At 39.2% G+C, this 22734-nt stretch overlaps 1 protein-coding gene across 1 annotated transcript; it reads right to left on the reverse strand.

Annotated features, from left to right (window-relative positions):
* Positions 1–393: 393 nt before the first annotated feature.
* LOC131218941 (ADP-ribosylation factor-like protein 8a) lies at positions 394–17738 on the reverse strand. Its single transcript, XM_058213832.1, has 6 exons — positions 17546–17738; positions 16035–16116; positions 15909–15941; positions 15632–15753; positions 1887–2048; positions 394–873 (listed from the first exon to the last, which is right to left on the reverse strand). Exons 1-6 carry the CDS (start codon positions 17581–17583, stop codon positions 756–758), a joined length of 555 nt encoding a protein of 184 aa, XP_058069815.1. The 5' UTR covers positions 17584–17738; the 3' UTR covers positions 394–755.
* Between the last annotated feature and the right edge of the window lie 4996 nt (positions 17739–22734).

A 22734-nucleotide genomic window follows, 5' to 3' on the forward strand; every position in this document is an offset into this window, starting at 1 on the left:
CCAACGTACAAATGCAACATGGCTGGTGTGTGGAGCAGTCAAAAGAGTTTTGGCCCAGGCCATCCGTAGCAGTGGGTCCCACTTGATGTGGGAATCGGGAGACCCTGTAAATCATCCACCTCTGCATCACATATTGGTTGCAGAATCAGAGATTTTGACTTTTAACTCACACGACGACTCAGATGCGACTCAGTCAAGTACATTTTCTTTCAGCAACACCAGCCAGGGGTCATGATTGAAAATAGGGGATGACTCGACCAACTCGGCCAAATCACTCCCAAGTTGGCCGAGTCAGCCAACTCAATCAAATCATCCCACCAACTCGACCTAGTCAAGATGTTTGTCTGAGCTGCGATTTTTAAAACATCATGCAGAAACATCAACATCATGAAGTAATGCCAAACACTCCAAATGCAAATAGACATGATAATGCTATACACACACATCAGTACCATCAAACAACCCCCATCCTCTCTCCGATCCCCCAATCAGAGAGCTAAAAATAACACTGATTCCTCCAAAGATACTCCCAATCAAAAGGGAAAAATAATAAGATTACATAGTACAAGAAGCAAACAAGAAGAGGGAAGAGACAACGGTCAGATCAGATCGATCAGAAGCTGGGTTAGCCAAGATCACATCTCACAACACCACCACCACCACCACCAACACTAATGCAATGCAGCCACTCCCAAAATCCACAGAATGCACACGAGATTCGCAGTACTAGAGAAGGGATTGTCTTTTTTATCTTTTTAGTTCTTCGACTTGGAATGCTTCACCAGCCAATCAATCACATGGTCGATGTTGGTTGAGTTCTTGCACGAGATCATGAAGCAACACACTTCTCTGTCGGTGATTGACTTCAGTCCCCTGCAACTCGATGCACCATTGACTCTCAGTAATCCATAAAATGAAGCACAAAAACAAGCTAATTTGGAAGCATTTCCATTTCCATTAGAAATCAGATGTAACAATGACTTATCATGACAGCATTTCCATTTCCAACATTTGTCAGATTTTTTCATGGAAAAGCTGAAACAGAAATGTACTTTAATGATTTCTTCTTAAGAAACACTAGGCTCAGCTCACGATAAGAAACAATGGTAGATAAAGGCTGGTCCAGAAATGGAAACAATCTAAAAATTGAAATGTAAATATTGAGAAACTGATGAAATGGAATGAACATGAAATTCATTTTCCGTGGAAATGGTACATTTCTTCAGACTCCCAAAAACAAGAAAATGGTATACCCTCATCAATGCATCCGAACGGGGCATCAGGGGACTCGATTTTCAAAAAATGTGGCAAACATATACAATATCCGAACCGATAATCAAGGAAGTTCCACCTTGGATGTGGAGCATACCGTAAAAGTCAAAATAATCGGACAATCCTGCCCATTCCATTGGAGGTCTTTGTGAGGAAGAAAATGGATGATCATGAAAGAAAGAAAAAATAAAATAAAATCTACTGAGTGCCGTTTACCATCCATTTTTCAGGAACTCAAATACATGACCATGAAGGGGGTTCCCAATATCACCCGGATCAGAGTACCCTTTCTATTGATGACCTACAAATAGATGGTTAAGACTTGTGAAACAATTCAAAAATAGTCCACAGTAGATGGAATAGGACAACTAATAGAAGGCTAGGTTCAAAATATCAAGGAGATTTTTGGGCCATCCCCCATCCACACTGGTCCATCAGATCAATGGTCAGGAAAACTGAACCATAGGCACCGCATGTACAGAACTTGGAAGCGAGAGCAAACTTTGTGTCTTCAGAATCTTGGAATGCTATAATTCCTCAATTTCATTTAGGGTACACTACACAACTTTATGGGACAAAAATCAGACCCCAAAAAGTGAACTGGACTTACGTACATTTGATCAGTTAAACCTTGTTTGGAAAGAGCTTCAGGCTTGTCGGTTTTGTTTCCAAGTACCAGCAAAGGGATCCCATGCAAAGAGGGCTTGCTCAACAGGTCATGTAGCTCACTTTTTGAGATGGGCAAGTTATCACGATCTGCTGCATCAACGACATACCTGCAAGCACAAGGAAATCAGGGTAACTGTTCAACATCTAGTGTATCATGTACTGGTGACATCACCTACCATGGTCAACGTATGATCATTATGCTATTGTAGTGTTGTTAAGCTAATCCGCACTAGCATATGCACCAACACATGCCAACCTATCACAATGTAAGGGATATCCGAGCCATGTCAGGTGGGTCCCAAAGTGTAGATGACCAGGCCCAAAAGAATTTTAAAAAATAACAAAAATTAAAAAATCAGCCTACTACTCATATCACGTGATCAAATCTTTTTAATCAATCGTTTTGGAGCACGCAATCCACCTAAAGGATGGCTGGCCTGATTTTTGGGCCTGATCATCTGCTCAGTGGGACTGCCTGACGCATGGCTCACATCTCCCATCAAGGTCCGAGGTTGGCATGGGTGGACAGCCGTGCAGGTGCATGTGTAGGTTTAGTGAAAACGTATTGAGTGGAGAAAAGTTAACCCAACATAATGATACATTATGGAACAATGTTACAACTCTAGGTGTGGAAAACACACATAGACATATACTAGTGGATAGGCATGTGCAAATAGGTGTTCTGTAACGATAACGGTGGCCGTAACGGCCGCCACCGTTACCTTTACGATACGGGTCGTAAAGGCTGTTTCGGCCTACGGTCTCTTTTTTTATTGAAAAAAAAAATCCTGAAAAACATGTATTTGCCCCATAATGTTGATTAAAAAGTATGAAAAACTTGTATCTGCGCCATAACAGACAATTAAGGAGCCGTTATGTCCTTTATAGGAGATGTAACGTGTCGTTACCGGCAATTACGAGTCATTTTTTTCCATGACGGCTGTAATAGCCATTACAACCCCGTAACATGTAACGGTTGTCACCGTTACCTTTACGTAACGGCCTTTACGGCACACCATGTGTGCAATGCACAAGGAAGAGACAAAAGAAGTGGTTTGCTAGATGTGGGAAAAAATGGAGAAGGGGTTATGAAAGGGTCTCTTTAATGTGGGGTTTTCTACAAATACATCTCAAGGTATTGCTACTTTTAGGTTAGTACTAGTTGAATCAGAGGTCCTGTTTCAATGAACCAAACTGCTTTTATAATGGGTGTCCTTGTTCATGGGGAATACCTAAGGTAAAATAAAATAATAATAATAATAATGATGATAACACAGATTGGAAAATTTCAACCCATCAATCATTTAACTCTTTTACTTTGAATATGGGCTGTTGCGTTTAAACATTCTTTTGTGTACCATATATAGGCCCTTCCAATCTTGAAGATTGTTTTGATTATCAATCATATACTGTGAGGCCCATCATACAAACATGTGAATCATTATGAATTCACCCCAAGTCGCAGTTTCTCGCCTTGAAGAGCAAAGCCTGATTGGGTCTCTGAAGAGCACCTCTCTCAGTGACCGCGTTGAAGAAGAAGAAAATGAAGTCATCTCCGAATCAGAAATATTCTGAGAATTGCAGAAATAAAGCCATCAAGCCATTGAGCCATCTATTAAGCCACCAAACCATTAATCCATAAAGCCAGATATAAAGCCGCCAAGCTATCGACAAGCCACGACTCATAAAGCAAGCCAAATCTTATAAAGCAGGCATTGACAAGCCACAACCGGAGCTACAGTGCCACCACGTTGCATAAAAAACAAAAACAATTCATCAAGATAAGCTTCCAGATTTTAACTAGCTTCAACTCTGGATTTCAATGAGCTTCAATTTCGTGGAATCCAAAGCCCTTCGAATCTGACTTCAAATGCTCCATAAATTAAGAGTCAAGTCCCATTCATGGTGTGCCATAAAGGCCATTACGTAAAGGTAACGGTGGCAACCGTTACACATTACTGGGTCGTAACGGCCGTAATAGCCGTTATGGAAAAAAATGGCTCGTTATTGCCGTTAACGGCACGTTACGTCCCCTATAAAGACCATAACAACCCCGTAATTGTTTGTCATGGGGCATATTCAGGTTTTCCATACTTTTTAATCAACATTACGGGGCAAATACAAGTTTCTCAGATTTTTTCTTTTCAATAAGAAAAGAGGTCGTAACAGTCGTTACGGGGGCCGTAACAGCCGTTACGACCCATATCGTAAAGGTAACGATGGTGGCCATTGTGGCCATCGTTACCATTACAGAACACCTTGGTCCCATTTGTAATTAAGTCTTTGATAGCAAGACATGTTTCGTCCTAGAGTGAGCTTGTTCTTGGGTTTAGATTTTAATTCTGAGTGTTTTCTGAGTGTTATAACCGGAGAGTATCGGCAATCCTGCCTATTGGTATCAGAGCCACCGAAGAAGCCTTTTCGGTATATATCGTATTTATCATTAATTTTAAACTTTATGGTTTATCAAGTAGTTTTGTAATGGAGTGAAATCAGGTTGCCCTGCTGACTCTGGGGATTGGATATCTTATATCCTAAAGGACTTTATTGAGAGGCTTGTAATTAATTACAAGTCCGGGAGCTCCTCGTTCGAGCTCGGCTGCATTCTCAACATAAAATGTTGCACAACTCCAAGGTGAATTCATTTTTGAATTAATTTTGTTCTTGAAGAGATCCTTGATTTCTTGATCACATAGTTAGAGAAGCCTAGAGTCCATCTGAGATCATTTAGCTTTTGTTGGAATATCTATTTCATTAAAATCCTTAATGTAAGATAGAGATATTTGATGAACCTTTCTATGCCAGAAGGCAGACGGAAGGTCTGAAAAATATTTCGAAAGACTAGCTTGATATTGCTCTATCTTTTTGTTAAAGATAGGGTTTGTCTAATTTTGATTCTCCTGACTCCTACAATCTGACTGAAAGAGATTTTAGATCAGGATATCAAGATAATATGATTATCCATGAGCGATCCAATTCATTCCAAATAGATATAAAAAAAATATTTAGGAGACGAATTAAAAAATCACCAGTTAAAAGATTGGTTCTTTAATAACTTTAATAAAGGTGAATGAGATCAATTGAAATCTCATTGGTTTCAAGATATGGAAAATCAAGAAAAGAATATTCCATTCTTTAATTGGTTTTGTAAATCTCACCCTCATACAGGATCAAATAAAATCATGATGTTTCATCAAAAGGTTCAACAGTGGGAAAACACTAGAGGAGAATTAATCACTCCGCCTATACCTCCTCTTCGATCAATCAAATACATGGACACCACTACAGCGCCTATCGAGGAAGTATCTCAATTCAAAAATGACCAGCCAATCACTCATAAAGATTTAGCCCATATAATAGAGCAAAATAATTTTACCAATATTTGCTTACATTCTATTGGGAAGCAAATAGAAAAGAAAGAAGAAAACAATCAAGCTTCTTCTTCCTTTCAACCTTCCTTTTACAAACCAACTCCTAAACCACCTATGTTTATTCTGAAGTACATTCCTAAAGTCCCATTTCAACCAACCAATTCTAGCAAAATTTCTAAAGAATTCCTAGAAGAACTAACATCAAGATTACAATCATCTAACCTGAATAAAGACAAAAACCAAATCAATGCGATTTCTGAGAACCATGATGAACCACTTGAAGAGACGTCTGGTTCTGAAACTGGTTCAGAATCTGGTATAAACCTAATACCAGAAATAAGTGGACGTTTGCCCAGTCAAAAAACTACTATAAGAGACCTACCCCAGTAGACCTCCAATTTGAAGAAAATAAAGATTTGCCTCGTCTCCATTATGAAGGAAATCAAGATTATGAATGGAACGTTGATGGCTTATCCGAATATCAAATCATCCAAATGTGTAATCATCTCCTAGTTTACCAATTTGCCTGTGCCATGCAATAACATAGTGAAGAAACTATAGCTGGTGCTATAACTGCTGAATTTACTGGCCAATTACATGGGTGGTGGCATGATTTTCTCTCCCCAAATCAAAGAGAAAGTATCATGACAGCAGTTAAACTAGATCAATTTGGTGAACCCATCCTAGACAATAGAGGAAATCCTATAGGCAATCAAGTCCCAACTTTAATCTTAAACATTGTCCAACATTTTGTAGGAAAAATAAAAGATATTTTCAAGAAAAATAAAGAACAATTAATGAACCTAAAAATCAAAACCTTAAGTGACGATGGTATAAAGATGTATTTCTTTCCTAGTTATCAAAATGATGGAACATTAAATTAGAATCGTTATACCTATGGTGATTGCACTTTGGGTCTGGACAAGAATGGCTTCACATTCCCAATAGACCTTCCTTTTCCAAACCAACCAATTCTAGCAATTTTTTTGCAGAATTCCTAGAAGAATTAGCATCAAGATTACAATCATCTAACTTGAATAAAGACAAAAACCAAATCAATACGATTTCTGAGAACCAGGATGAACCACTTGAAGAGACATCTGGTTCTGAAACTGGTTCAGAATCTGGTACAAACCCAATACCAGAAATAAATAAGTTGATGTTCGCACAGTAAAAAAAACAAAAAAAACTAACAACTAACAACTATAAGAGACTTACCCTAGTAGACCTCCAATTTGAAAAAAAATAATAAAAATAAAGAGGTTTTGAAAGGATGAAAAATTTCGTTCAATCCTCTGAAACTCAGAAGGGGCATTCTTCAAACCGAAGGCCACTACGTTCCGCTCGTAGTGACCAAATGGAATGGTGAATGTGGTCTTATATCTATCTTCAGGCCTGATTTGAATCTGCCAGAAGCCAGATTTAAGATCACATTTACTGAATATGGATACAATGCGCAGAATATAGAATATTTAAGATCGAATAAACAAGTGCCTATCTAACCTTCCTGTTTACTTTATGTCTCTGTTTAAATGTCCACACTCAGTCATGCAGAAGATAGATAAAATGCACAGAGACTTTCTTTGGGAGGGTGGATCGGAACCTAGAAAATTTCATCTCTTAAATTGAAAAGAGGTTTGTACACCTCAATCTCATGGAGGAGCAGGTATCAAGAGATTAGATTTGGTTAATATCTCCCTTTTGGGTAAATGGGTCTGGCGGGGGACTATGGAAATCCATTTTGGAAGCTAAATACGGGACGCCTCCTACGGGTTGGTGGATTAGGCAATCCTCAGCTTATAGGATGTCAACTATCTGCAGGAATATAAACAGCATAGCTCCCCTTGTTGTTGAAGGAACCAAATTTTCAGTTGGCCAAGGAAATAGAATCAGATTCTGGTCGGATCCTTGGATCTCCAATCAGCCGTTGAGTTCTTTATAGCCGGAGCTTGCAGCTCCTTCTCTGGATAAGGATATTCTAGTAGCAGCCTGTTTTTCTTGGAATGAAGAAGAAAGGATTTGGTCTCCTCCTATGAGGAGAAATTTGGGGGATTCTGAAATTGAATCTCTTACTTCCCTCCTTTCTCTTCTGCAGGACTTCAAGATTTCTACAGTGATCCAAGACTCGATCGTTTGGAAGCTGGGAGCATGCAGAATCTTTTCAGTCAAATCTTTTTACTCGGAACTCATTCCGGAAGGGAACTCGGAAAATCAGCGTGCAACAGCGGAAGTGTGGAAGTATGGAACTCCTCCCAAAGTGGCTGCATTCGCTTGGTTAGCAGAAAGAAAAATGATCCTTACAGTTGATAACTTGCAAAAACGGGGTCTAATTCTCCCGAATGTTTGCCTGTTGTGTTACAAGCAAGCTGAGTCAGTGGATCATCTTTTACTTCACTGCTCTTTCTCTCTCTGTATGTGAAATGAGATTCTGGTTCTGGCTTCAGTCAAGTAGGCTATGCCGTGCTCCATCGACAGCTTCCTTCCAGTGTGGCATGCCTCGGACAGGGGGAAAATGGGGAAAAGAAGATGGCGGATAGGTTTGCTTGCAGTTTTTTGGGTTGTTTGGGCCGAAAGGAACGATCATTGTTTCTATAACAAAAGAAGGGAGGCAGGAGTCTTTTCGAGGGTTCTTCAATTCATGCGGGACTGGGCCCCGTAATGTTTATTCAGGGTTGTTTCCAGCTCTTGAGCTGGTTGTTGTTGTATTCTAGCTCTAGGTTTTTTCTAGCTTCTTCTAGGTTGTCTCTTTTTCTCTCTAGTTTCTTCTAGGTTTGTTTTTCTAGTCTTCTAGGTTTCTCTAGCTTCTTCTAGGTTTTTTCCTGTTCTTTTTGGTTTTTTTTTTTCATTTCTCTTTGGCGTTCTTGGTCTGTTGTTCTCTCTCTTCTTCTTTTAATAAAATTTCATTTTTCAAAAAAATAAAAATAAAAATTACTGAATATATTTGCATTGTGTTAACGATTGATTAGATCTCTTTTATTGGGGATTGGATATCTTATACCCTGAAGGACTTTATAAGATTCGGTTTGCTTTATGAGCCGTGACTTGTCGGCAGCTTGACGGCTTTATATCTGGTTTTAAAACCACTTACCATTCCACAAAGTAGAATTTGAGTCTTTACTCCATTTGCCTCCAAAGAAGATCCCTTTATAACATTTCCAATCTTTTGATGACACTAAAAGCACATTTGAAGAAACTTTCCCCCTTTTCTGGGAATAAACCAAGCAATCTCTATCACCATTCAAAAAAACAAAAGATTTACACTTCGTGGGTATTTAAAAACTTTCCCAGTACGCTTCAGCTTCCACTTGAGCCAGATGTTCTTCAATACTACTGGCCAATCCTCCCTGGTCATTGAAAGGATTCAGTTAATCCCATTTTATACATGAACATATACCAAGCCTCATCCATCTATAATATTAGACCCATATTCAATCAAATAATCAACCTTAACAAATCATCAGCATCATCATAACCTCATCCGAACTATTTGGGGTCCAGTTTCCAAATCATGTTTCACTACTTATTCCAAAGATTCTATCCTTGTAAGTGAACAAGCCCTCAAATCCCTTTTCACCACCCTGATCCAAGTAGTTTAGATCTCCATCTAATTTCTCCTTTCAGGCTTTCCCCTGCCGTCTCCCATTTTGTAGGATAAAGTGTCCCAGCTACCCCTTCAATCAAAACGTCAGCAGTAAAGCCTCTTATAGAAAGTCTGTATCCAGTGAGGGTACTGGACAAAGGGCTTGGTGGGACTTCTAGATGTTTACTCTGATAAGAATTCCTAATTAATGATCTAATCGAAACAACACCAGTAAAATCTAAAGAGTTTATTGATGAAGGGACTGGTAGAATGAAGTACATCAAACCCTCCAAATAAACTTCAATTTAGGGAAAAATCTAGGGTTTGAAAATTGGAGAAATTTGAGATTTGGGACCTTTGAGGTTATAGATTTCGGATTATGAGGTTTTCTAGATGACGGTCAGGGATCGGTCAAGGTATTCGAGGGAACAGGGACTGATTTAGCAATTTTCAGATTTAATAATTCCGTTGTATCACATGTTGATCATGTTTAGGAGTGAAGATTAGGGTAGATCTAAGGGGGTTTAGGTAGAGGATTAATGGGGGATCCTATGAGGAGGTTTTACGCCCAAAAAAATGAAAGAAACAGAGGGGAAAAGAGGACCTGGTATGGCCCACGCACGTTGGACAGCAGGTTGGCTTGGATGCACGTGTGTGACTGGGCATCCGTACGTGTGTGGGGCCCACAAAATCAGGAAAGGACTCCTAGGTTAGGATTGGCCAGGGGTGGGTTGTTTCCATACCAAAAATCACTTCGATCCGGCACATAGTTTGTGTGTAGTACTCCGCCGAAGTTTCAGCCCCGTAAATGCGCCAGAATCTGAAAACCTTCTTGTGCACCGTTGTAAGAGAGGATTTTGATGCGAAAATTGGTGAATTTGATAGTGGATGGAGTGTAGAGGATGATGGATGAGATGCGGAGGAAGATGGTGATGATTTGGAGCGGGTGTGGCTTCGCACCACGGTAGTTAACCCTTCGAGAAAAGGAGGGCTTTGCACCCAATTTGATCCTTTAACTCAATGTAAGAAAGAGGAAGAAACACAGGATTTTTATTTATTTATTCATAATATCATGAGAGTCCATACATGGGATTACTTTATTTATAAGAAAACCCTAAATCCAAAAAGACAAAACTACCCTTGCGCCATGTGCGTGCACTAATACCAAAACTAAAATAAATAAAATAATTAATCTAAGCAATCAAAGCCGTTCATGATGTTTCTAATAATAAAAATAATCAAAACTCAAAATCTTAAATCATCTAAAGTAGTAGGCCACGATCATGAGATCCGATGGTAGGATCTATGTGATGATCGGGTACACTCCAATGCTCCATAACGCAGCCCCCTAATTATGGGGTCCTCCAAAGATGTCACCGTCGATCCAAATCAAAACTGGGGCCCGCCTCCTCCTCGAATATGTGCGTAGAGGGGGCGTGTGCATGATGTCCCCATCAACATGGGCTTACAATAAATTGAAAATTCACAAGCCATGCATCTTACAATTATAAATTCATATCTTTATGTTAGTCAATTGACTAAACTGGTTATTATGTTTAGGTCAAAGAATATATCTACTGAACTATAGATCTTGAACTTTAAAATTTTTAATGCAAATAACACTAAAACATTTACCACAAATACAATAATATTTGAAGCAACATGAGCAGCACAAGGGCAACTCATTGCAATGATGAGAAAATAAATAAGCAAACAAGAACAACATGGAAAAACGCAATTAATTCAGAAGAACAAAACCAGTCATAATGACAATTTCTGGTGGCTCATGAGAGGAAAGACCTAGAACCAAGCGAGCTTAATTGTTCCATAAAGCTCGACTTTGAAGATTGACAAAGAAAAATATGCATAAGCCTCTCATAAAGAGAGCTTAGAATTTGAACAATTAGAAACAAAGGACCATAGTTGCCCAAGATGTGATGTGAAGCGCAAGGGGATTTAGGCGCAGGAGTGGAGAGGTGTCTATTCAAAATGTTAACAAGTACAGATGCCCAGAAATCGGCACGGAACCGTAAGATTGAAGCAGGAGTTGCACCTTAGATGAAGAATTGTGCAACTAAGTTAGTGACTAAGACCCAACAATTAGGCATGTTCCCAAATGAAATAAACTTATGGGTGCATCCATCCAAGCAGCTATTTCCAAACATGCTTTCTCCTATCCTTACCTCAACATTCTGAAAATGCTATCCAAATGTTGATTACACCTAAATAGTAAGGATCTAACAGTACTAACAGAAGGAAGCATGAGATAAGAATTATTTCCAAATCCTATCCAAGAGAAGAGGTCATCAACTCCAGTACTAATAGAAGCACTTATAATGCAGGGGAATTTTCACACCAGGCTCAAGTGGGCTGGCCTGTGGGATGCAGGGGCAAACCACTCGAGGTGGCCGGCCCGTGTGAAGCGAGTGGCTCGTGTGAGGGGGTACCCGTGTGATGTGGGGCCCATGAGGGGGGTTCGGCCGAGGTCCTAACCCATGGGATGTGGGGCCTGAGCTATGAGGTAAATGGATTGATTCATCATGCTCTATCATTTCAAGCTTTTAGAGCTAGTGGCTAATTGTCCTGCATCAAAGTGGTATCAGGGCGGGAGGTCTCATGTTAGAGACTCCTCACCGAGGGTAATTAATGCAAGGGCATTTTCACACCAGGCTCGAGTAGGGTGGCCTGTGGGATGCAGGGGCGCACTCGGGGTGGGTGGCCCGTGTGAGGCGAGTCGCTCATGTAAAGCAGTACCCATGTGATGTGGGGCCCACGAGAGGGGTTCGGCCGAGGTCCTAAACAATGAGATGTGGAGCCTTGGCTATGAGAAAAAGGGATTGATCTGCCATGCTCTATCAATTTGAGCTTTTAGAGCAAGTGACTAATTGTCTTGCATCAACTTAGGCATGAAACATATTGTTTGGTGCTAGATAACCACCTCTATTCCCAGGGATGTTTCAATAACTTCATCAACTCCACATAAATTAATCAACTATGCAAAACTGCATGCCTAGAGCAATACTCTATAAGAGAATATCACCAAGATGATATCTTTGACAAAGTTTTAGTGATGTAAAATCGAGAGAGAAATTTTTACTCAACTTTGATGATGCAATTCAACTCTTAACCAAGGGAGGCAAGACCTTTATGAACAACCTTCCAATGGTCAATACCTATTTTACAACTTTTGAGTAGAATAAAGAAATTATTTCTATTCATAGCAACCCTGTCAAACTGCAATATTCTAGTCATCGAGCAGACAGCCTTCACGCTCCAAAACCATGAATTCTCACGTTGGCTTAGTCAACTCAGCAAATTCCTACTTGACTATGCCAACAGAAAGAAAGGGAACGCTACATGAAGTAAATCCCGATGGCCACTTCGATGCTGCTGCAAGCTACAAAAATTTGAGACTATTCAAAAAACATATTTGCATGGTTGACCAATTCAACTAGGACCAAATTGAAGATGAAACTGATTCGAAACCCATCTGTACTAGTTCAACCACCAACCTAAATCATATTGGTCAATTCTTCCTAGTTACAGCAATATCAAGTATGGGAACAATTCTTTTTCTTTGATAATGATACAATTATATGATTTTCCCTAACTCCGCTTGGTAGCATTTGTGATTGCCAGTCCCCAGCTCAGGTGTAAGAGTATGTGGTTGTCAAACTTCTCCCCAGCTACAAGGCGAGTGAATTCTGCTTTAGATCTTGTGGATAGAGGTCATGCGAAGAGATATAAAGGCTTTTTCACTTACTAACAACAGGGCCTAAGGTAGGAACATTTGCCATTACAGTATTTGTAAAACTCACCCCAAATACTTGGGACAAGACTATGATGATAGGAGGAGAAAATGATTTTCCCCATCTGAGGTTTCTTACACCATGAATAGTGGGTTTCAAGACAAGATATGCTCAGATGACCCTTATCCGACTAACTCAAGTTGAGAGCCACCATGGATATGTAGGAGGTAAAAGGGGGAAAAAGTATCTTAAGAAAATTTCTGTGATTCAACTCATTGTTCACCGAGAAAAACTAGAAAAGACTAGAAATCCCAACATGGTGGATTGCTTAGGGCCCGTTTGGACAGAGGTATTAAATGATATGGAATTGCATTAGATGGAATTAACACCATTGTTACACAATGATACATGCCTGGAAATACCGTGGTATTTTCACCGGCCAATCTGACATTTGGGATCAAATACTTCCTTTAGTAAATACACTGTATTAAGTGAAGCCCGCGTTTGGTGGACCATGGAATTATAATCAACGGACCACATTTCACAACTGATGTCAGTCGCCTGTACACATCTGCAACTTGAATGTCATGTGTAAAGGGCACATATGGATGGACGGCGTGGATAAAACAAATACAAAAAATGTGGGGCCACAGTTGTAGTGGATTTTGAAATCCACCAGAAATCTTGTAGTATCCACCATTGGCTTTGGAATATATGATACCGGGATTAATCCAATCCTTCTTGTTGTTTCCAAGCACCGGATGGAATTTGCACAGGACCAAATGCAATTCCATAACACCTAATCCAATGTAATGACACACACCGAACAGCCCCTTAGAGTAATCACAAACAAGTTTTGTTAACTCAGCTCTCACAAAAATTCTAGAAGACACATAAAAACAACACATGAAAAATGTAAATACAGATCTGAGACAAACCTTGTTTAATAAATAGGCATAGAACATAGCAAACAAACAAATGATCATGTCTTTCTGAATGGGAGGATATCTGGGTGAATTGGATAGCTTAGCATTGAAAATTCTGAACACTTGAATGGTTGCGGTAAAAAGGATAGCTTGCTAATGAATGTTATGTGTTTCTGAAGGGAAAGTCAGTGTGTGACATTAAATTTTCATCATTATCTGAATGTTTTGGAAATAATTTGTCAAATTCTTGGGGAGGTATTCATATTGAGAATATCTAAGGGGAATTGTAGGATATAGAAAAGGAACCTCAACAAATCCTCATCCAACTCTTTCTTTCCTCTCTCTTGATGCTAGGGTTGGCTTTTCCCCTTATGTCAGTATGAGCCAAAAGCCCAAAAGAGCTACTAGAATCGAGGCTTTTCTATAGGACGATGGTGGCCAACAAAATTCACACGCTTGACAATCTGAAGATGTAATTAGAGACTAGCTAATATGTGCATTAAATGTAGCAGGGTGGAAGGAAGAAACGAAGGATCACATCTTTATTCAGTGAGATGTGCTGTCCCAGGTTTGGGGCACTTCTTATGGCTCTTCAATTCTAAGTGAGCCCCCCTTTTTAGAGTTTCATTTAAACCCATTTTCTGCTGCGGGTGAGGGGGATTGTGGTTGTGGAAAGAAAGGAATAAAAAATAAGGTCTTCAATGATGTTCAATCCCTAGTAGACGTGCATAGTGATTGTGTCGAGTTTTAGCAATATCAGGTGGGTCTTAGTTCAAAAGAATTTTGGAGTCTGAATGGTGGATTTGGTAAAAGATTGGGGATAGATTATGGATAGCAAACCCACATATGTTAGTAGGAAAATAGCTTGATCATCCCCTCCTTGTGAAGCTCGGAAGCTTAATTAGTTTCGTTTCCTCCTCCTCATGGGGCTTGGAAGCTGAATTTTGACAGCTCACTTATCTTTTGGAAAACTGCAGTCCTCCAATATTGGTCTAATTAGAATAAGGCAGGATTTATGTGCAGCTGCTATTCAGGTAACAAATCCAGACCACCCGATCAGATATCAAAGCCCACATAAGGCCAACTCCATGAATGGGTCCAGCTAAGTATTCAAATTGCAAACCGATATCTAGTGAGAATCATCCAACCGTTTTAGTGAAAGATTGGCCCTATCTAACCATCCATATTTATGATCCAGACAACATCAGGGGACCAGTTTGATCCAGTCGACTGTTTAGAACAGATCAAAGGTCCTTTTAGGTATTTTACACCAAACCAATGGTCTAAATTGGCACAATCCAATCGGATGGCCCTGACTGATAACCAGTTGGTGGAGCCCGCAGGTCCAACCCTGCAATCCACGGGTCTGATACACAAACCTAGAGTGTACAAGGTCTTGTACAAGTCATATAAAACCCTACAAAGTCATATGGTTGTGTTTAATCTCCTATTTAGTGGGGTGTTGTTTCATTGTACTTCTATTAAGCTTCCATGAATTGGTTTACTTTTTATTGCAAGTTGAGACAATTAAGGGAAGTTATTATTTAGGTAAATAGGCTTCAACCCTTGGCTATGCATTTATACATACATAGCCTACATATGGAACCATTATGGATGATGCTAATGAACAATTCGAGTAAATAGAAGACCTGTCTTTCCTTTCTGCAATAGGATTCAAGCCCAGGAAGCCTAGGAAAGAGATTCTTCAAGAAATAGAGCTGAGATGCCTCTACGACCCCTTGGGAGTGATTCCATAAGGTTTGTGTGAATTCACGTATTTATCTGTTTTGTTTTTTTTTTTCCTTTTGTTTATTCTATTTCCTACTACAAGTGATGAGATAATCAATTTTACTGCATAAACATGGAGGTTTTGATCGTTAATTGGCAAGTACTCTATCCTAGTTCAATTTTTTTCAAGTCATGCCACATCATCAACCCTGGTGAAAATGGGGATTCAAGTTTGGAGGTGTCCACACTTGGAGAGAGATTGAGAATCTTCTCTCATCTTTGACAGGTTTGGCAGATAAAAGTAACAAACCAGGTTTGGCAGAAGAATATGCATACACAATTGCAGAGACTGCTCGGCAATATCGCTCCCACATACTGCGAAACCTCGGCTGGCCTCCAAGATCCCACAACTTTATTGTAACATTTCCTTTAGTTACCTTCCGCATGTTGAATCCCACCTGTAGTCAGAAAAATGTGCATTACTATTTTGTCTTATATTTAGAAACAATAAATTGCTACCAAAACCTATTCCGCTAACAAACACGGTGTGCCATATTAGCTAGAGAGAAATAAAAAAAGGGTTCAAACTCCCTCATGTGTAGGGATTGCTCACCGTAGGAATCATATCTTCACTATATCCACCGGTCTACAAAGAAATCAAGACAGGAGTGCATTAGCAAATTAGCAGCAGGACAATAGCCAAACCACTAATAGAAAGAGCAGGCATATGTTCACATACTGCAATGACGTTAACCAGTGATGTTTTCCCTGCATTCTGAAGTCCTATCAATGATAGCTCCATTTCTTGCTTGAAAAAGAGGCTGCAATTAGAAACACAAAACTGGAGTGAATAAGTCTATGCTGCACTTTAATGGGTACAAGTGTTGGAATCCAACACAGATATGGAATGTCAACCACCACAAACCTCAAAAATGCAATACATGGGTTTCAAAGTATATTTTAATTAATGTAAAATTGTTAATATTTCACTAATAAGGATATGTTACGTTGGAGCAGGGTAGAACTCAAAACCTGCAGTAATGTAAATTTATGCACTCAAAACCCACAGTAATGTAAATTGTAAATTTATGCTATTGCAATTCTAGAATGTTAAAGTCCCTCAATATTCATTGATACACCATCTTCTAACGGCTTGAGCTTTTAGAGAAAGTGGTTATTTGACATGGTATTAGAGCGGAAGGATTACACCAGCCCATTTGACAGGATCCAACGCCCGTCCTTGAAAAGTGGTAGGATCCAGTTCCCCTAATTCAGCAGCAGATGGCAGGCTGTAGTCCCACTACTAACAGGACGACCATTTCAGAGACTACTAAACCGGGCTCTTAGTAGAATCAAGGGTACCAATGGAAGCCTATTTACTATAATAACACATTGATGAGAAAGAAACGGCAAATGGTAGGCACCGTAAAAAGATCTAAACAAAAATTCTTGATGCATTTGCCTATAAGAGCTTCTACCATATGTGCAACAATGAACAAAGGATCTCACACCCCATATTAGCAAATGCAGAGCCATCTCAATCAGGCAGCTGCAAATGCGCTTCTAGCATTCCTCAATTGCAATAGATTGCAATTGTGGTTGGCCAAGAAATTCTCTTTCATTCAAAAAGAAATTTTAGTTCCCGAAGCAACAATCTGCACAATAACTATGTATAGGAACTCCCAATACCTCGTCTCAATTTCTATCTCCATTATCTCTTATTCTTTCAATTATGATACATCATCACGAAAAGAGCATGTTCCAACAGTTACATAGTGACTGCTGCACTAATGAATCCAACCCATCCGTTCATGGTTGGCACTTGGCAGGAATCTCTAGACACATTCAATGTGGGACCCACACCACTCCCACACCGAAAGTGCATAGAGATTCTCCCAATCGAAAGACACAATCTTTCCAAGACATAAAAATCCAAATTTAGAAAACCCCATTTGGACGATACCGATTTCTCGAACGTTGTATTCTCACACACAAATTCCACAAAGTCCAAATCCAGAAACCGCATTCTGACTAGACCGATTTCTCAAAAGAATTCAACACAACTCTTCCAAATCAAAACCAAACCCCGATTTCGCAAAATCCCCAAATCATAACAACAGAAAATCATTGAAAGAAAGAAAAAACAATGCTGGCATCGATCGAACCAAAAAAAAAAAAAAAAAAATCAGCGAAAGTAAAGAAATTCAAGAACAGAAATAAATTTTATTTAAAAAAAAAAAAATCGCTTACCTTCGCAGCCAATTGAGGAAAGCTTCCCAAAGCCCCATCGATTGGAAAATTAAAAAAATTCAAAAAAGAATGAAAAACGAGACGAAAAGATGATATTAGGGTTCTTGATTTCGAGCTGGTTAGGGTTTTTTTTTTCTTTTTTCTTTTTTCCTTTTTTTTTTAATTTTTATTTTTTCTTTTGTTTTCTTTTGGACTTTCAACGGCTTTTATCACAACATATCAACGCCTTCTCAAAGCTTCCTTTCCTCGCCTCACGATTGAACAGGCCGGTTCCTCTACAGCTGTTGTAAAATAAGCTTATTTTACAACTGCCTGAGTGGGGCCATCATTACTTTTATATAACATCCACTCAGTTCATCATGTGAAACCTCTCATATTGTCCTCAAATCCATTTAATCAAACTAATCCAAAACTCAGGTAGTCCATATCCTTCCTAAAACCTCTAAGATCACCTGAGTGGGCCACATGAAATTTTAGCTAGACTGATTTTTATTTCAACTGTTCATTTCGTTGGGTTGAGTTTTATCAATGGATTGGATCTATTATAAGAAATTTCTGTGATCCAAATACAGTTTGAAAACTTTTAATGGTGGATGTCCAAATATCAACTATTCCATATTGTGTGACCCACTTGTGTCTTTGGTAGATCCAATTTTTGGAATTAATTTTAAAACGAAGGGCTGAATCCAATGGACGGAGTGGATTTTATACATAGATTACTTTGGGCCCCATACGCATGTAATTGTAGAATAATCTTATTCTCCATCCGGGGTAGAGGAACCGGCCCCCACAATTGAAAAAAGAGAAACGTGAGGAAAATATATTCTATTTGATACTCTGGCAGAGTACGATGGTTCATCCGCATGCACTGAGTAACCGTACACGTGGCACGTGAAGAACCCAAGATAGGACCATTCAAATCGTGGGGTTTTGGGGGGTCAGATGTATCCTGCTCGCAAAATTAGATTGATTGGAAGATAAATTACCCTTGATTAATAGACACTTGTTTTTGTAATTCTGGCTTTCAGTTTTACAAGTAGGGCCCACGGTGCAGTGATCGCAACCGTTGATGTGATGGAACTCATTACAGATGGCCCACATACAAAAACCCCGGATTCAAGCCTAACGTGAACCGTTGCTGTCTATATTCAATATTAACCGTCTGTTTCCTTGGAAACAGGGAAGGGTTGGATTTCTCCAATATGGGAGAGTTTTGTTGTAGGCCATTCATGCTGAGGCCCATCATATCATCATGGCTTATACAAACTAAGAGCTTACAAAAGCTAGCATTGTATAATCGCTCTGGATAGCCGTCATTCGGTAGGTATATGATCCCTGGATAGTGGGGCTGACGCTCTGGACGGCCTTAATTTAAGGTATGATACATTCCACGTGTACGATTGCTGAGTGCATCTACAAGGGAGTGGATTACGTGCGGCCCCGTCCCCAACCAAGACGGTGCGGCCCTTAGTGTGGGGCCTACTTTGATGTATGTGTTGTATATCCATGCCGATCATCCGTTTTTCCACCCCATTTTGGGGCATAATGCCAAATATGAAGTAGATCCAAATTTCAGGTAGACCACCATGGGAATCAGTGTTGATTAAACTTCCACCATTAAAAACTTCCTATGGCCCATCTTAATACCTACCGTAAATTTTATTTCCATCCAACCTATTGATAAGGTCATACAGACCTGGATGAAGGTTAAAAAAAACAAATATAAGCTTGGTCCAAAACCTTTTTGGCGCACAAGAAGTTTCTAATGGTCGATCACCAATATTTTCAGTGGTGTGGTCCACCTGGGATTTTTATCTGCTTAATTCATATAATTTTTCTATAAAATGAGATGGAAAAACGGATGGACGGCGTGGATATAAAATATATAGATCAAGGTTGGCTCCACGGTCAGAGATGCACCGTGTTGGGTGAGGCCATGGCCGCACCTAATCCGCTCCCCACTCTGACAGAGTGTCAGAGTATTTCACTGGGGCTATGTATATCACGGGAGCCGTTCGCTCCCGTGATATCCAACCACACACTGACGGACTAAAATGGATGGTCAATATAGAAGCCGCATTTCTGTAGAAATCAGAAAGCCAGGATCACATCTCAAGGATTGTGGACCACACATTCTAGGGCTTTCTTGATAAACGGTTGGGATTGGCGGTGGTGGGCCGCATGTGTTGAGGGGTTCTACGGTCTGAAATGTTTCTTAGTCCAGCGCGTCGGATCCAGTGTGCGGCTATTACCATTTAGTATATTTTAACAACAAAACACACCTGATAAGAGAGATTTGTTGGGCCCACCCAAACTTCTATATGCACTCACACGTGCCATTCTTGCTCGTGTCTGGAACATCCAACCCATACATCAGGTGGCCCCCTCCGCTCAGATGACCCTTGGCCCAAGTCCTTTCAACCCAGGCACGTGGTTTGGTCATCCAAACCGTTATTCTAATGGGCCTCATGAAGATCATGTTCCAAAATCTCTCTAATGTCACAATCCAACCTCTTCATTTGATTGCTCCTGGATGGACGGTTTAAAAAAGAAAAAGAAATATTGAAACAATTCACGTTTACAAAGAAAATGAAAGGATTCAAGATTCTCATCCAGCAAATACGTCGTTTTTTTTTTTTTAATAGAAATCATTTAAGGCCCATCAAATTGAGAAGTTTGAATAATTGAACGGTGGGGCCACATATTAAAAGTGTCCCCATGATGATTGGACGCTCATTTCATGCGAAAGCCTTTTGCAGGAAGTTCCTGCGCAGGGAATCCAGGTGTGACTCACTGTGATATTTGTGAGAAATCCTCTCGGTCAATTTATTTTTTGAGTTCATTTTAGGACGTGAGGCAAAAAATGAACCGTATCCAATGCACAAGTGGGCCGAAAAAGTGATAATTGAACGTTTATAATTGAAATATTCGTGGGGCTAAAAGAGTCTTCAATCATGATATTATTTGTGTTTTCAGTTTATCCCAGTACAAATGACGTTATTAGTGTTTAAACATCACTGTCGAACCTAGGGAGACTTCAATGGTAGAAATTTCCCTAACTATCTTTTCCTTTAGTACGGCACACTTGAGTCTTATATCCTGCTCAATTTTGATTTTATCTCTTAAAATGATCTCACATAATGGATAGATGGAGTGGATTTCTAAAAAACATCACGGTGGACCCCACCTAAGTTTCAAGCGCAGGAACTTACTGCTAAAGGCTTTCGCAGGAAACCGCGTCAATGATGCTCTATAGATATTCTTCGGGCGAGGAAGTCCACGTCTTTTACCATCTGATCTCCCACCAATTTATTAAATAGGCCATTCAATTTTCGACTTATACAATTTTGGGCCAGGGATTAATGCTGACTCAACTTAGTAAGATTTCAAACTAAGTTACCATGAAACTCAATTGTAAGGTTTACTCAATTTTAAGTTAGCGAGGTTTATCAACTCAACTCGTTGACTCAGTTGGTTTGACTAAACTCAAGATCGTTGGAAGCGAATAAACTCAACATAGTTGGGAGTGATTAACTTGAATGAGTACACATATACTATGGACGGTGTAGATTAGCGATTAAAGGTAGCTGCTGTGAAGATCAACAATAGAAAGAGACTTGGTATAACGTTTGTCACTGGATCACTGCGTCATATGTTTTTTCACCTCAAAGAAGAGCTCATCTTAAACACTCTTGTTAATGTTGTTGGTTATTTCTTATAACATAACACTAAAGTATTTATATATAAATAAGATACATTACCATTGAGGTTTCATGTCTGTTGTTACAGAGAAATCGGCCTAATTCCATTAGTTCTCCCACATGACTGGTTGTGCAGAGAGATTTATTTAACTATCATTCAGTGGATGACAAAATTGGTCATGTGACCATACTTTTGTACACACATATGCCAACATCTCCCATTTGGCCATTATGGTCATTTATTTCCTATTTTTATACTTACATTTGCTAACATGAGATTTAATCTATTGATTAATTTATCCGAACAGATACAATATTTTATCTATTTGGCATTCGTGATACTCTAAGCTTTATGCGGAATTGCAAAAGGACCGTGTTATGCATCGAATATGGACATCAGAAAAACTAGATATGTACCTTGTTGAGACGCCATTGATATAGGCTTGATGCCACGGTCTTCCTCTCCCTACACCCTTATAGAAGTACTAAGATGAGAATTCTTGCTTTTGTTATTGTATTGGATTAGGAACCCAGCTCTGTTTTATATTTATAAAGGGCAGAGGAGTTTGAAACTCATTAAAGCTCTTCTATCTAAGGCTCCACACGAATTTGGTAATCTCAAACCTACTAAAACATTGTATGTGTACCACAGTTGTATCAAACCACCCCTTACATGATTTTAGATACATCACAACTTAGTGGGGTCCACTGTACACCCGATCACACTATCCAACACTTAGGACAATCTTGACCATTGATCAATAAGGCCCACTTTATAGAATTCTTACATTTTCCAACTTGAGCTACATTGATTAATGTCAATGATTAATCTTTTGAAAACATTTTGAAATCATGTTTTAATTTAAAAAAACATCCAAATGGTTAATCAATGTAATTGTTGGATAATACGAGCAAATGTTATTACAATGTAGTCCATTAAGACTGTTAATATTGGATCGCGGTGGCCATTACAACATTTAATCTAAGTGAAGTAAAACTAAGCACGGTCACAAATACTATCAATCTTAATAACATAGATCAAGAACCATAAAGTGTGGTATAATGATTACACACGTAGTGTGATAATATGTGCATATCCTTAAGAGGTCCTAGAGCTTTCAAATGTCTCAAACGAGACACGATTGTAGTTTTACTTACTCAAAATAGATTGCATATACTTAGAGAGAAGCAGAAATAAACTTTATAACAAAACCACTAAAATTTTATCAAATAAGATCTCTTCATTATCTATGAAAATAAAACATGCTTTCCATTGAACATAATCAGACTCGATTATGATAGGAACTTGATGCGTTTGAGTTGGAATTGTAACTAGTTACAAATATACTCATATTAGTAGATTATTTACATGAAATAATTTATAAATAAAACTGAATATCAAGCAAATTTTATTGCAAGTTTAATTGAATGGGGCCTTCAATTGAACTACCCATGATGAAGATGGGCCCAACCATCCGATCTTAGCAA

The sequence above is a fragment of the Magnolia sinica genome, chromosome 11 (genome assembly GCF_029962835.1).
Source record: "Magnolia sinica isolate HGM2019 chromosome 11, MsV1, whole genome shotgun sequence".
NCBI lineage: Eukaryota > Viridiplantae > Streptophyta > Magnoliopsida > Magnoliales > Magnoliaceae > Magnolia > Magnolia sinica.

Excerpts from the sequence above, each read along its gene's own strand:
- LOC131218941 (XM_058213832.1), bottom strand. The coding sequence starts at position 17,583 with ATGGGGCTTTGGGAAGCTTTCCTCAATTGGCTGCGAAG. Across the intron at positions 15,754-15,908 it reads GTGAAGATATGATTCCTACG|GTGGGATTCAACATGCGGAA; the intron begins GTGAGCAATCCC and ends TTCTGACTACAG. Across the intron at positions 874-1,886 it reads CAAGGTTTAACTGATCAAAT|GGGACTGAAGTCAATCACCG; the intron begins GTACGTAAGTCC and ends ATCGAGTTGCAG.